Below are 16778 nucleotides of genomic sequence, written 5' to 3'. Positions count from 1 at the left end.
GCAAATGCACATGCATAAAAAAAAATAATGAAAATAAACTAACCTAAAATATCACAAAAACTACAAACAATAAAACCTTCCCCCAAACTTAAATTGCACATTTTCCTTAATGTAAAAAGCTAAAAAGAACAAGAAAAAAAACACCCTTATCAATGGTGACAGTGCGTTGAAAGCTCTAATTTTCTTCCTTCTTATCTTTATGCTTTCCAAACCTGCAAACTCAACAAACAAGCAAGAGAGAGGTTGTAAGTACTTATTTAAATAGAAAAACCAAAATTAACTAACATAACAACTAAAACTAAAAAGATATAGCTTGGGTTGCCTCCCAAGAAGCGTTTTTTTATAGTTACTAGTTTGACTATGATACCCTCTTTTGTTGTCAACTAAAGTACTTGAGGATCTTTAGCGATCCAATTTACCTCCCAAGTAATGTTGGAGACGTTACCCATTCACTCCAAATGTCTTGGTAGATTCACTACAATTATCAATTGCGCCACATTGATAGACCTTAACCACCTTGTATGGACCTAACCACTTTGATTTTTGTTTCCATGAAAATAGCTTGGCTGATTTGGTTAGCAACACTTGTTGTCCCACCTTAAAATCAAGATTAATTGAGGGTGGTGGATCATGCTCATCATAACACTGTTTAGTTTTGAGCTGTGGTGGTAGTGGCTCTGATTTAAGAATTAATGCTTACTTACTTGTAAGGTGTGGAGTAGGATTACGTTTACCTTTATTAACTAAGTCCACTCTATAGCAATGAGTTGTGGTTGAAAGACTTTTAGTTGCATTGAAAATAGTTAATTTACCTACCTACTCTCCAATGCTGAATGTTATTCTACCGTCACTTACATCTATTAGTGTGCTACAGTGGCTAAGAATAGATGTCCTAGTATGATCGAAACCTCTTGATCCTCCTCCATCTCAAGTACTATGAAGTCTATTGGAATGAACAGTTTCTTAACTTTAAGTAAGAAATCCTCTATCACTCCATAGAGGTGCCTTATTGTCCTGTCAGCTAGTTGCAAGGTGTTTGTAGTGGGTTGAATCTCCTTTAGTCTAATTCTCTTAGCAACAGACAAAGGCATAATTGAGACACCAGCACCTAAATCACACAAAGTTTTTAAAAAATTAAAATTACAAATTAAGCAAGGGATAAACAAACTCCTAGGTCCTTAAGTTTTGGGGGAAACTTGTTCTGGATTATTGCACTACACTCTTCAGTGAATGTAATTGTCTCAAAATCCTCAAGTTTCCTCTTCTTTGTCAATATGTCTTTTAGAAACTTCACATATGATGGCATTTGCTCTAAAGCTTTTGCAAAAGGAATGTTGATGTGAAGCTTTTTGAATTCCTTTAGAAAATTTTGGAAGTGTTTATCAAGCTTTTGTTTTTGAAGATGCTGAGGAAAGGGTGGTGACGGTAAAGTTGTCTTTGCTTCCCTCTCTCGAATTTGCTTGTTGGCTGTCTTAATCATTGTTTCATTCTCAACAGGTTTATCTTGAAAAGTAGCTTGCTTAACACTATTGTCAACCTTTTTTCCACTCTTCAAGTTGATTGCCATATCTTGTTCTTTACCTTTTCTCTTTAGATTCACTTCTGTATCGCTAGGTAATGTTCCTCGAGGTCGGTTGTTTAATAAATTGACAAGTTGACCAACCTGAGTCTCAAGGTTTTGAATTGATACTGCTTGACTCTGAATAAAAGCTGTTTGACTTTATATGATGCTATCATTCTGTGTCATTTACTACCTTAACAAATCTCCCACAATTGGCTTCCTTTCTAAAAGAGGTGTTTTGGCTTGTTGTTGGAATCCCAAAGGTGCATTTGGCCTTGAAGTTAAGGAAAACCCTTAATCATTGGCCCAAGAGAAGTTTGGATGGTTCCTCCACCTTGGGTTGTAAATGTTGAAGTAAGGTTTATTTTGCTGCTATTATTCACAAATTGTATTATTTCTATTGATCTTGGACACTGATGACTTGCATGGTTATCTCCACTAAACTCACAAGCTACAAAAGGACTTTGCACACTATTAGTATCAAAAGATTCAAGAGTTTTAATTAAAGCTACTACCTAAGTGTATAATGCTGTCATAGCATCTACATCATGAATTCCAACTACTCTCCTCTACATTGATTGCTCTGTCGACCACTGGTAATTGTTTGCAGACATATCTTTTAATAAATCATATGCCTTATCTATCAATTTAGCGATTAAAGCTCCTCTCACAACAACATCAATTGTGGTTCGAACCTGCTTACGCAAACCATTATAAAAAATTTGCACCTGAAGCCATTTTTGGAGACCATGATGAGGGCAACACCAAAGCAATTCCTTGTATCTTTCCTAGGCTTCATACAACGATTTTGAATCTTACTATATGAATGATGTGATGTCATTTCGTATTTTTGCTGTCTTAGCTGAAGGGAAGAATTTGGCAAAGAACTTTTAAGCAAGATCATCCCATGTAGTTATTGAGCTAGGAGGGAGTGCATTCAGCCATGCTTTAGCTTTATCCCTCAATAAAAAAGGAAAAAGCCTTAAACAAATTGCATCATTTGTGACACCATTGTGTTTGAAAGTATCACAAATTTCCAAAAAGTTTGATATATGGCCATTTGGATCATCATTTGGTAGACCCCTAAATTAGACTGAAGTTTGAATATGGTGATGATGGCTAGCTTGATCTCGAAATTATTTGCTTGAATAGCTGATCTTCAAATGCTCGATGGAATTCCTTATGCCAAAAGAACAACATAATGCCTTATGCAATGATTGTCAACTACTACACGCTCTTGGATTTGCTATTCACCCTATTGATCAGCCATGGTATTTATTGAAGCAACACCTTGTCGATTCTCTCTTCGAAGTCTGTGAAATGTTCTCCCAATTTCTGGATCACACGGGATAGTATCCAAATTGTTTGCTTTTCTTATACAAAAAATGTACTTAACTACAAAACAAAAATAAAACTTAAATTAAGACTAATCTGTAAAATTTTAATATTAGAAAATAACAAAGAAAACAAAATCCCTGGCAACAGCATCAAAAACTTGTTATCAATTTTGCACACTTTTGTTGATTTCTCAATTAAGTGCATGTATCGTTAACAAGTAGTATAGTAATGAATAGAGTATCGTTCCCACAGAGAATTGTTTTAATTCCTACTATTAACTACTAAAATTGACATACTCTAATTTTATTCAAACAACCAAATTTTAAAATTATTAAAAAGAAAATTAAAACTACTAAACTGAAACTTCAATCAACTACTAGACCGAAGATTATAATATCCTTTAATACTTCATCTAATTATTGTCTCTCTCTCTCTCTCTTAACTTAGTTTAATGGATTACGTTGCTAACCTAGAGCCTTAAATTTTTTACAAGTTTCTGTCAAGTTTCTCATAAAAATACCTCTCTCAATTAATTTACTCTATGTCTATGCAAATTAAATTGAAAAAAGATTCATTAAGTTTGTGCTCTAATCCTTGCTACGTATGGCTTATAAGTGTATGTCGACCCTATATGCAAATCAAATCACCTAATCAACAAAGTGCATTCGATCATACGCTATTCTATTCAAAGTCTACCTAAATCTTCTTCGTCAAGTTTTAACCTAGGTTTCCAATTCAATCTAATTGGTGATAAGACGATTAGAAGCATTAAGAATAGAATAAAATAAACAACTTAAATCCCTAAAACATAAGTAAAAGAGAGATAAATAATTCAGACTACATATTGAGTTCAATCATAATCTTAGATTAACAATTTAGTTTCTCATCAAGTCACACATCATCATGGAATAAAGTTTAAACAATAAAAACAAACTAAGAAAAATAAAAGAATAATAAAAAAGATAAAAATCAAGAATTATAATCTTGATTTTCCAAGTCTTCCTGAATCCTTCAAAATCTTCTCAGTTTCAATGACCTTGTAGCTTGACTCTCAGCTTTTAATCTAGAGTTTTTTCTCCTTTCTCTTTTTTCTCTCCCTTGAAAGGTTGTTTTTATAGGCTTTGAAGTTAAGTGAAGTTGGGTGGAGCAAGAAGTCAATTTGAACTAGGATTTCCTGATCAGACTATGTGAGTCACAGCTTTGCCCAATTAATTAACAAAAATTATAATTTCTCTAAGACTAATGCAGTGCGTCAACTTCGATATGATTTTTGACCACCTTCTAAGCCAATCTGGGTGAAGTGGTCAACATGAAAGTTGTAGGGTTTTCTCTTATCTTCCAATGGTCCAAGAATTGCTTCATTTGGAGCTCTATAAAGAAAGTTATGGCTGACATATCGAAACATATGTAGTGGAAGTCTGCACCTTGAAATTGCTCTCCTTCTTTCATTAAAATTCTTCTTTCATCAAACACCTACAAAAGCACAAAAAATCAATAACAACCTATCTTAACCACATCAACACCAAATTAAGCATAAAATTAACTAAGATTAGATTAACTCACCTAAATTACGAATTTAAAATAATTAAATAAAATCTATTAATTTTTATGCATTACTACAAGAACTAAGCTAAATTATTATCAAAATTAAGTTCAACTAACTCTACACTGTAGTGTTATCACACCCCAAAACTTAAGATTTTGCTAGTCCTCAAGTAAAACATAGAAAAGAACCTAACTTTGGAAAATCAAATTCAATTAATGAAAACTAAAATAAATAGAGTCACTACTACTACTAAAAATAAAGTGCACCAATTCAATGATTCTCCTTAATTTCCTCAAAAGTATGTCTATCAATCATTAACTTAAGGAAAATATAGGCATCATTTAAATTTATGTTTCAATTCTAATGCAAGCCCATTCTCGAATGGATTTTCGTGTGTGTGTGTGTAATCTTTTACCAAGAATATCATGACATCTAGATGAGTTTATGCTAACACAAGTTTCAAATTAGTACTAGATTTTCATAGGTTTACTTTTCATCTCTCTCTCCACTAATGTAGACTAATACAAAGCTAGGGATCAATAGGACTTTATAAAGCTTGTAATATATGGCTAGGGTCAAGGTATGATAAAGGATATTAATGTGGCTCAAATCACCCTAAGTAAATAATTATTCTAGGAACTATATATAGAGCTCTATTTTCTTTCTCCAAGTACACCTTTTCTTCCACATTTGAACTTTTTTTTTATTTTTAATACATTTTTTTTTCACAATTTCACACCCCTAAACTTATTTTCTTTATATTGTAGGTAGTCGGGTTATTTTTCATTTTTTGAACTTTTTTTTTCACATCAACATCACTTTTCCACCTTTGTCAATATTTAGATCAATTTATATTTCCTAAAATAATGTACATGCTTAGGAGTGTTGCAAAATTGGAAAATTAATTTTAATGCTAAGTTCAATTATTATGTAGTTATACAAAGAAAAGAGAAATTAGTTCAAAGGGGTTTACTAGGGATAAAAATTTAACAAGGTTAGCTTTTAGGCTCAAACGGTCCAAAGATGACCTAAATCATATCCTTAACTAAGTTTTTTCTAAGATTTCACATCGATAGAAAATCAAGTAAATTCTAGAATTCATGATATAATCTAAAATTCACATCAATCTAAACCTTTTCTAAATATTAATAAAGATTCAAAGTAAAAGATATAGTGCTCAAAATTGTGAAAATCACATTCTAGCAATGATACTTAACAAAAGCATTTAGCATGAATCCAAACTAAAACCTTATTAACAAAAAGTTAAGAAATCAAGACAACTAGTTATCATCGTTGGATAGAAAAAATCATTGAAAAAATTAGCACAACTTTACTCTAGATTCTTAAAATTCAAACAAGAAATAAATTCTTTTACCAACTAATCCTAAGTTATTTATAAATCTAGATAAACATGCAAATAAAATTATATCTAAAACTTCCACAAAATATTCAATACCAGAAAAATATATTCACCTCCCCAAACTTAAACTAAACATTATCCTCAATGTTAGAAAAAATAAAGGAAAAGGTAAAACATACTCCCTTTATGGTTGGATGAATTTTGTAGAAGCTCTAAACCTCCTTTTCCTTATTGCCATCTTTCTCATTCACACTTTTAGGAGGAATTTTTTTTTACTACAAAAAAAAAATAAAGGTTAATGTAGAAATAAATAAATAAAATAAAAATAACTAAAAAGAAAAAAAGGGGTTTTATTGGGTAATGGGTGGCCCAAATAAAAAAGGGGGATTGGATTCGGGTAGTGGGTTGTGGGCTGCCCAATTGGTAGCCCACTTCAAGGGGGCCGCTTAGCTTCCTTTTTTTTTTCTTTTTTATTAACTGAGTCGAGGCTTCGAGTGTAGTGAGCTGCGGCTCGCGTCCTTTTGTGTTCGGGAAGCCACGACTTACCAGTTTTTTGATTTTTTTTGAAATTTTTTTACTTTTTTGAAAATTTTTTTACATGAACCTGCACAAATAAAAGAGAGTGATAATAATTTAATAATTAAATAAATAAAAATAAAAAAATAAAAATAAAAAAAGTAGTTAGAGTGCTTGGGTTGCCTCTCAAGAAGCGTTTCTTTATAGTCACTAGTTTGACTTTGGTTGAGGTTGAGTTTGCATGGAAAAAGCTTGAGGTATGAAAGCAGCTTCCTCTTAAGATGAGGTTGTAGTGCCTTTAACTTAAGATTTGATGCTTGCTTAACCCAAGATGGTGGAATAGGCTGGCTTTTATCTAACTTCTCAAATTGAGTTCTTCTTGAATAATGCGCTTTTGGTATAACTTCCTTAGGTAACTCATCAACTGCATCCAGAAAAAAAATGGGAGGCACATATGGCTTGACTTGTGGTGATGTAGATATTTCCTCTTCTTACTTAATTTCTTCATCTTGAACTTGATTGCTGGAAGTACTTCCTTGATCTACTTTATCACCATCATCTTGAAGTCTATTATTAATGGCATTAGCTAGTTGACCCATTTATGTCTCAAGATTTCAGATTGATTTTGCCTAACTTTGAATGATGGAATCAATCCTTGACATGAATTGCATGAACATATCCTCTATTGAAGGCTTTCTCTCTAGTATAAGAGTTTTAACTTGTGATTGAAAACCATTATGGAAAATAGGTTGTGGTGAATATGTAGGACAATGATCATTACTCCAAGAAAAATTTTCGTGATTCCATTTTGAGTTGTAATTGTTCGAGTATGACTTATTTTGTTACCCATCGAAGCTTTCATTAAATTGCATTGATTCATAATAGGCTGGACAACAATCACTTGAATGCCTATCTCCACAAAACTTGCATGAAACAAAAAGACTTTGAAAAACATTATCACCCCGAACGTTAATTTTCTGAGACAAAGCATCTACTTGGGTGGCTAAAACATTGATTGCATCCAATGCATAATCACTAGCAACCCTCATAGGCACAAATTGTTTAGATGGCCACAGATAGTTCATCACCTCAATCAAAAGTATATGAAAATAAAAAGAAAGGTTTGAAGATTAGGAATGCTTGGTATTAACATTAACAAGAAAGAATTAAAACTCAATTCCCTAGCAATGGCACCAAAAACTTGTTGATTTCTCATGCAAGTGCATGTATCATTAACAAATAATATAGTAATGAATAGAGTATCGTTCCCACGGAGAATTGTTTTAATTCCTACCATTAGTTACTAAAATTAACACACCCTAATTTTATTCAAACAACCAAATTTTAAAATTATTAAAAAGAAAAATTAAAACTCCTAAACTGAAACTTCAATCAACTACCAGACCTAAGATTATAATATCCCTCAATACTTCATCTAATTATTGTTTTTCTCTCTTAACTTAGTTTAATGGATTAAGTTGCTAACCTAAAGTCCTAAATTATTTGCAAGTCTCTGTCGAGTTTCTCATAAAAATACCTCTCCCAATTAATTTACTGTATGTCTATGCAAATTAAATTGAAGAAAGATTCATTAAGTGCATTCGATCGTACGCTATTCTATGCAAGGTTTACCTAAATATCCTTTGTCAACGTTTAACCTAGGTTTCCAATTCAATCTAATTAATGATCAGGCAATTAGAAGCATTAATAACAGAATAAAATAAACAACTTAAATCCATCAAACATAAGTAAAAGAGAGATAAATAATTCAAACTGGATATTGAGTTTAATTATAATCTCAGATTAACAATTTGGTTCCCCATCAAGTCATATATCATCATTGAATAAAGTTTAAATAATAAAAACAAAAATAAAAAAAATAAAAGAATAATAAAAAAGATAAAACTCAAGAATTATAATCTTGATCTTCCAAGTTTTCTTGAATCTTTCAAAATCTTCTCAGTTTCAATGACTTTGTAGCTTGACTCTTAGTTTTCAATCTGGTGTTTTTTCTCCTCTCTCTTTTTTCTCTCCCCCGAAAGGTTGTTTTTATAGGCTTCGAAGTTAGGCCATGTTGGGTGGAGAAAGAAGTCAATTTGAAGTAGGATTTCCTCATCAGACTATGTGAGTCGCAACTTTACCCAATTAATTAACAAAAATCGTAATTACTTTAGGGCTGCTACAATGCGTTAACTTCGATATAATTTTTGACCACTTTTGAGGACAATCGGGGTGAAGTGGTAAACATGAAAGTTGTAGAGTTTTCTCTTTCTTTCCAATGGTCTAAGAATCGCTTCATTTGGAGCTTTGTAGAGAAAGTTATGGCCAAAACACCTAAACAGATGCAGTGGAAGTCTGCACCTTGAAATTGCTCTCATTTTTTCATTAAAATTCTTCTTTGATCAAATACCTACAAAAGCACAAATAAATCAATAACAACCTATCTTAACCACATTAACACCAAATTAAGTATAAAATTAACTAAGATTAGATTAACTCACCTAAATTACTAATTTAAAATAATTAAATAAAATCTACTAATTTCTATGCATTACTATGAGAACTAAGCCAAATTATTATCAAAATTAAGCTCAAATAACTCTATATTATAGAGTTATCACACATGCAAGTATACATATTGAACAAGTAATATAGTGATGAAGTAGAGTATCGTTCTAATGTATATTTGTTCCTAAATCTTTAATAAGTACTAAAATTTATGACAAATCAATCTTATTTAAGCAACTAAAATATTCAAAAAATTAATTAAATCAAAATTAAAATAAACACTAAATTAACTAACAGAAACTAAAATTACTTGAGAAAGGTAATATATTAAAACCTAAGATTATGGGTTCATTCAACACTTCATATGATACTAGATTCTCTTATTATTTACATTCATGGGTGGTTTTACTAAGTACAAGTGTTTGTCTAGATGCTTGCATAAATATCTAACTTAATTGGGTTACTATATGTTTATATCAATCAACTAAATAAGGTTCATTAAGCTAGTGTTCTAATTCGGCTATGTATGGCAATTGGCTTATGCTTACCCAAATCACGAATCAGATCACCTAAGTAACATGAACATATACTATTCAAATCTTAGACCAATATAAAATATCTCTGTCGAGTCTCAATTAGATTAAAAAATTAGTTAATTGTTGGCCAAGTAATCAAAAGCATTAAGAACATATTTAAATAAGCAAAACTATATCCATTCATAGTAAACAAAAGAGAAATAAATATTCAAATTACATGTTGAAATCCACCACAATTCTAGAAAAATAATTTAGCTCATAATAACTAATAAAAACAATACCCAAAGAAATTAAGCCACGAATCCAAGTCAAAGAAACTAAGAAAAACATAAAAGTAAAGGAAGAAATTAATTATTAAAGCTTTGAAATCTCAATTCTCTCTTAGATTCTCTTGTTTTCTTGCTTTGTTCTTGGCTCCCATTTTACAGAATAGTTGGTTGCTGCTTCTCCCTCTGAATGCTTCAAAAAAGGGTCTTAAGTATGTGTAAGGGTGCCTTACTTTCCAATTTTTCGTCAAAGCTTTAATTATGGAAATTGAGTTGGCGTCGCAGCCATGACTTTCTAACGTTGTGGTTGTCCTTGGTAGCACCGTGATGCCGTGCTCTCGAGTGTTTGTATGATGCTCCCCAGATGCACAACGCCACAACCATTGTGCTCTCGGGTTTTTATTGCCTCTCATTCTGAATGCTCTAATTAGACTTGTGATACCAAGTTATCTTGTATGTGAGTTGTCATGCTTTGATTTCACTTTTATAGGTTTAGAGGTGATCAAATACTTAAACAGGGTGCTTTTGGGTGTGGCATGGAGCATGCGAAGAAGAATGAGTAGTCTAAAAAGGATTCATCATCCCAAGTGATTTGAAAGGGACATATCTCATTTGCTCATAGCTTATGTTGACTAAAAGTCCTTGGCCATGGCAATCTTGATAGGTCAATATGAAAATTACAAGACTAATATAGATAAGTTGAAAAGTAGACACCGAGTAAAGTTTTCTATCTATTTGGGATATATAATGAAAGGATCGAATTACACTAAGATATTGTACACTAAAAGGTTAGTCAAACCATATTGACTCTCATGACATTTGGGTGGTCATAATGTATTATTAGATGCTGCTCATGATCTATAAATATAAATATAAATTCTTAATTGAATTAATTTATATTTATTGCCAAAATGTTCGGCACCTAATAGGTCACACATATAAGGTGAATAGTCAAAATTAATTTGAGTTCAATTGCGGAAATCTAATTGATTTTATAGAGGTTTAATCCTATTAAATATTGGACTAAATCAAATATGATTTGATAGAGTATTAAACAAAGGCCCAATTAGCCCAAGACATTTTCTAATCCTTGTTGGATGTGAAATAGGTCAATTTAGTCTATAAAAGAATCCTTTGGCCGCCTCTTGAATGTACGAAAAAGTTCTATTTTATTTTCTCATGTGTTGAGATAAGATCAGAACTAAAAAAAAAGAAACACAAAGGAGCTCAAAGTTGAGAATTTGCTAGCCCAAATTTTGGCTTAAGGATTCACACACTTTTAGTGAAAAGATTTTGGCAAATCACTGAGTGGATCACCATTAGAGGCAGGACAATTGTGTTACTATGGTTTGGTAAGTCCTAGTTAGTATACAAAAGTCAAAAATGAAAATTCAAGGAGGACTCCATTAAAGAAAGCAGACATCAAACTTTCATGTATGTCGAAATCTTTCTCTTGTAGTTTTTCTCGATTAGTTTCAATTAAAGTGATCCATGGCTTAAGGGATTAAAATTTTAATAATATTCTATTGCGTATAATCCATCTTAGCATTATTCGAATCCCCTTCAATGGTATCAGAGCCTCCTTTAACTGATTTAATTTGGTTTTATGTTTAGTTGTTGAAGATTACAAAATTGTTTTTGTTTAGATGTCGATTTGATTCAAAGTTTGAAAAATTTTTTAGAACAATTCTGAATGGATTTTTCAAATCTAATTTATGTTTCAAAAGACCTTTAAAGTCCTGATTTATGGATTTAAAATCTAAATTTAATAAGTCCTTAACGATTTAGTAGATTTGTTTTAAGAAAATTTAAATCTTAAAAATTTGGCAGCATAGTGTGATCTATTTTGGAAATTTTTGTGAGGGACTTAGAGAAGGAGTTTGTGCTTGTTTTTTGGCGAGTAGAAGGTCAAAAGGATAATCTTAACCTATGAAAATTTACAGCATTTAATCACCTCATTGGGTGGTGATTTGATGATGTTTCTACACAAATAGTTTGCTAGAATTGTTTTCTTGAATGAGAGGGACTCTTGCAAAATCATGGCTCTTTGTATTCCAAATTTGCTAAGGTTTTGAAAGCGTTTTGGTGTGATGTTTGGGGCATGGGATGTCTCTGAATTGGTGCCAAAATCGCAACAAACAATGGAGGATGGAGCTCCAAAGAATTTGGGATAGCATAGGTGATGCAGACTTAATAAAATTGCATTAGCTTGTACGATTTCTTCTCTATATAATTAGGAGTTGTACTAATTCGGTTATGACTTGGATTTTGACTCCTAATTGTAGTGGAGTAAATCCTAAAGAGTTTAGGATTGCCTTAAATTAGATTCTAAAATCAAATTGGCAAAGAAATAGGACTCTTGGCGATAAAGATCTAATTCCAGTTAAACTAGGATTGTAAAATTATAACAACAAGGATTAAATTTTCTAATAAGATTAGAAAGCTTAATTGGATTAATATTCCTTGTGAATGTTAAATTTCTAATATAATTAGGATTCCTATTGAGAATAAGGGTCAAATTTAAATTCATAGTCCTATAAGGTTTAAGATTTAAATTGATAGCCCTAGATGATTTGCTACAAACATACCTTTACTTGTGAGGCAGCCTAACAATCTGTAGACTGCTCACCCCTTATAAAGAGTTTACAAAATTTTACAAGTATTCCACCAATAGCCATTACAATGCTTGAAATGAGGACATTTCTTTCCTAGAGGGCCTTTTCCCCCTTAAGACATAACAAGTATTTCTAAAGATGTCACCACGAGTTGTTACAATGTTTGAAAGGGGGGCATTTCCTTCATAAGAACCAAAAACTCAAATCTCCTAGAGAACTCTAGCTTGTCATAGTCCGACACAAGGTTTGCTTATGACATCCTCCCCTACTCAATTTATCAACATTCTCATTGATTGGTTGGCTTGGAATTCTTTAATTTTTTGCTAAAAGGCACGAAGATTGGCTCCCTTTTCTTAAGTGATCTCATTTAGCCCCAAACCATCCTATTTTATCGAGTACTCCTGTGTTGGTTATCGATTGATTATCGTCATCCTTCTTGTCAGAATCTCTTCCATTTGACGTTGTATGGTGGTTTGGTGCTGATGGCGACTCTTGTAGCTAGACTCCTATGTGTATCCGTTAGTTCTGCATAAAACGGCTTCAGGTTGTTGATGTGAAACACGGGGTGTACCTTCATCCACTTGGGTGGATCAATCCTGTAGGAAGTCTTCCCTACCTTGGCTACAATCAGTAGTGGACCTTCATACTTCTGTACTAGTCTTTGATATCTCTTCCTTAGGAATTGAAGTTGTTCGAGGTACCAACTTCACTAGCACCAGGTCTCTCTCCTTAAAGTGTTACTCCCTTCAACCTTTATCCGCCCACTTCTTCATGTGACTGGAGGCTTTCTCTAAATAGGCTTTGTCGATTTTAGTGTTTTGTCTCCACTTCTTAGCAAAGTTGAACGCTTAAGGACTCTTTCCACTATACGATTCCACTAAGGTATGGGGAAGTCTAAGTTATTGTCTAGTGACGACCTCGAAAAGAGTTCATTAGTGGTTGAGCTTTTTTATGAATTGAAACATAGTTGAACCACATCTAGTAGGTTGGGCTAATTTTTCTAGTTCGCTTGTACAAAGTGTCGCAAGTATTCTTCTGACAACTTATTGAATCGTTCTATCTGGCCATTTATTTATAGGTAATAACTAGAAGATATGTGAGTTTTGACCCCAAGAGCTTGAAAAGCTCTTTTTAGGAAAAGCCTGTAAACCTTGAATTTTTGTCGTTGAAAATGCTCTTAGGAACACCCTAATATTTTACCATATGTTTAAAAATCGTACGAACCATTTTTTCTATGGAGCTAAATTTTCGCATCGAAATGAATGTCGCGTACTTGGAGAAATGGTTCACCATTACCAAGATCGCTGTCATATCTCCCATTTTAGGAAGTCTTACTATAAAGTCCAAAGAAATACTTTCCCAAGGTTTGGTCGACAATGGTAGAGGTTTGAGCATTCCCGCCATCTCTATTTGTCTACTTTGTCTTGTTGGCAAATGAGACATGTTTTCATATAATCCATCACATCCTGTCGCATATGAGGCCAATAGTAACCTTATTTCAATAGTGCTATGGTCCGTTGCCAACCTGGATGTCCTGCCCAAGGAGTGTCGTGACATTTTCGTATTAATTTTTGCCTAAGCTCTCTCTTCTTTGGAACGAATATACATAGTCTTTTCGTTAACAGGAGTCTATTTTTCACCTAAAAGTATTAACTTTCCACTCTCCACCAACTTCATAATGGCCATTGCTTAGGGATCTTAGTGCAAGCTTTTGTCAATAAGATTATGGATATATGTGGTTACTTTGCTGGCTGTCGTTGGTGTGACCACCCTTAAGGTTGCAAATTTGGCCTTCCTACTGAGGGCGTCTGCCACACAGTTCACTTTTCCAACTTTGTGTTTAAAGGAGAAATCAAATTCGGCTAAGAACTCTTTCCATCTCACTTGCTTGGTTGTGAGTTTTAGCTGTGTGAGGAAGTGACTTACGATTGTGTTGTCAGTCTCAACCACATATTGTGAACCTAGCAAGTAGTGTCGCTAGGCCTGTAAACAGTGAATCATTGCTAGTAGTTCTTTCTCCTGTGTTGTGTACTTCCTCTCAGCTTCATTCAATTTTTGACTTTCGAACTCAACCGGGTGTCTTTCTTGTAACAAAATTCCTTAAAGCGCAAAGTCTGATGCATCTATTTGTACGTCAAAGGGCATTGTAATATCGGGGAGTGATAAAACAAGATTTATCATCAACATGTCTTTCAAGCCTTTGAAGACTTCTTGGCACTGTTGTGTCCAACTCCATTTTTGTCCTATTTTTAGCAATTTTCCCTCAACCACTCTTACTTGATGGTATCTTGATCTTAATTTTAATTTGAAGAAGTACTTTGCACAATTCAGCTAGTCAAAGAAATCTGCTATAAGAGGTATAGGATATTTATTCTTAATTGTGACTTTGTTTATAGCCTAGTAATCTATACACAATCGTAAACTCCCATCTTACTTCTTTTAAAAGAGTACTAGGGCCTCAAAAGGTGCCTTTGATGGTGAATAAATGTAGCTTGAACTAGCTCGTCTAATTGTTTCCTTAGCTTCGCTAACTCTAAGGGAGCCACCTTGTATGGCCCTTTTGCAAGTGGCTTAACTCTTGGGAGTAATTCTATCTCAAGATCAACAGGTCGTCGATATGGCAAGACCCTAGGTGGTTGTTTAAGCATCATATCTTGAAATTCTTTCAAAACTAGTTTCACTTTTTTTGGATATTGGATTTATGTTATCTTCGCCTTTGTAAATGGGCATGGCCACGTAAGAGGGCTCACCTTTCTTGATCCCCTTTTTAAAATGTATAGCTGATATAATTTACTTCCCACTCTTAGGTAGAATTGTAGCTGGTACCATATATGGTTGTTCTCAAAAAAATGTTAGACAACTCGTAGTAAGGAAAAAGATGGCTTGTGCTTTCTTCATAAAATCAAATCCCAAGACAAAATAAAAGTTATCTATAGTTGCTACAATCATGTTCACCTTTCCTTCCCAAAAGTCAATCTTAACCTTTATGTCTTTGGAGTTCCCCATAATAGCTGAAGCTAACGAGTTAAATGCTTTCATTTGCCTAAAATCTTCCTCAACTTTAATGTTGCATCTCTTTGCCTCTACTAGGGTGATGAAGGTGTTTGATGCCCCTATGTCGAGTATGGCTTTGGTTCTTTTCTCATTCAACAATACCTCTACAAACATTAGACCCCGTTGGAGCTCCTCTCTATCTTTTCTAATTGCACTTGTAAGGCGTTGAAGAAATGAATAGAATCCATTCGTGTTGGTTCTTCCTCGACTTTTTTGATTGTGGTGTGGGTTGGTGGTGTCTTAACATTAGCAGTACATATCGCTTTGAGAGTTGTTCGATGAGGACAATTAGCTACTCGATGTGATTCTTTGAATAAGAAACAAGATATTAGAAGTTGTGGCTTGAAGTTTCATAGCTTGTTTGTTCTCAATTGGGGTGAATCTCTAGCAAATGGTCTTTTATTACCTCCCCTACATGAGGGTCTGCTAACTCTCAAAAATATTACCCCACTATTTAAGCTAGAGCTGTTGGTCTTGGATGCAGGGTCATTCCTTTTATTCGTGTTTTCACTATAATTAGTAAGGCATTTGGTAGCCACCATTGTCGAAGTCACATCCTATACCTTTTATTGTTGTAACTCCGTCCTTGCCCATGGTTTTAGACCCTCGACGAAATAGAATAATCTATTTTTTTAGCCATATCCTTAATATTTAGCATTAGAGTGGAGAAGTTCCTCATGAACCCTGACGCTGATCCCGTTTGTGACAACTCCAACAACTTCAGTCGGTCCATATATTAAACATTCACAAAGAAAAATTGGTTCTTCAATTCTTGCTTGAGTTCCTCCCAAGTGTTGATGCGGCATTTACCATCAATGAATTTGGAACACCATTATAACTTCGCATACCCAGCAAGATACATTGAAGCCATTGCCATTTTGTCCTACTCTGACTCCATGCGCACAGCTTGAAAATACTGCTCCATATCAAAAAAGAAGTTCTCCAACTCCTTAGCATCTTTGGCCCTTTCGTATTGCTTGGGCTCCGATATTTTGGTCTTTTACCTCGATCTCTTGAGTTTGCACTAGCATTACCTGCAATAATAACCAAAAAGATTTATCTGAGCTTTTAATTCTCCAATCTTGCCTTGGAGAGTGCTCAACGTATCCTTGGTTTCATCACTCAAGGTACTAAATATCTCGGACAATTCTCGCTGAACTGTTTCAATTTCATCTATTCGCTCACGCAGGACCATTTGAGCTTTCATTACGACCACCATGGCCTCTAGCTCATCAATCCTCTAATGATCTTTTGGTGAACTCTGTGTGGTCACCATGTTTATTCTTTAGCCCGGCACATCTCAACCTAGCTTTGAAACCAACTATCACGAATTATGATCCTTCGCTTAAGTATGCAATAGTTTGTGCAGCGTTTGAGTGAAAGCTTCCATGCAAGCTAGTCAATAACTCATTTATATCTAAGCAAACATCAACAATAGCCATAAATTAGACTAAGGCAATGCACATCGAAATCGTAAG

General features: G+C 33.6%; 1 protein-coding gene across 1 annotated transcript; it reads right to left on the bottom strand.

The window, feature by feature from the left end:
- On the bottom strand, positions 861-1567 carry LOC108663632. Its single transcript, XM_018128853.1, has 2 exons — positions 1219-1567; positions 861-1108 (listed from the first exon to the last, which is right to left on the bottom strand). Exons 1-2 carry the CDS (start codon positions 1565-1567, stop codon positions 861-863), a joined length of 597 nt encoding a protein of 198 aa, XP_017984342.1.

Source organism: Theobroma cacao, chromosome 10 (assembly GCF_000208745.1).
Source record: "Theobroma cacao cultivar B97-61/B2 chromosome 10, Criollo_cocoa_genome_V2, whole genome shotgun sequence".
Taxonomy (NCBI): domain Eukaryota; kingdom Viridiplantae; phylum Streptophyta; class Magnoliopsida; order Malvales; family Malvaceae; genus Theobroma; species Theobroma cacao.
This window is presented reverse-complemented; position numbering and strand designations above follow the sequence as displayed.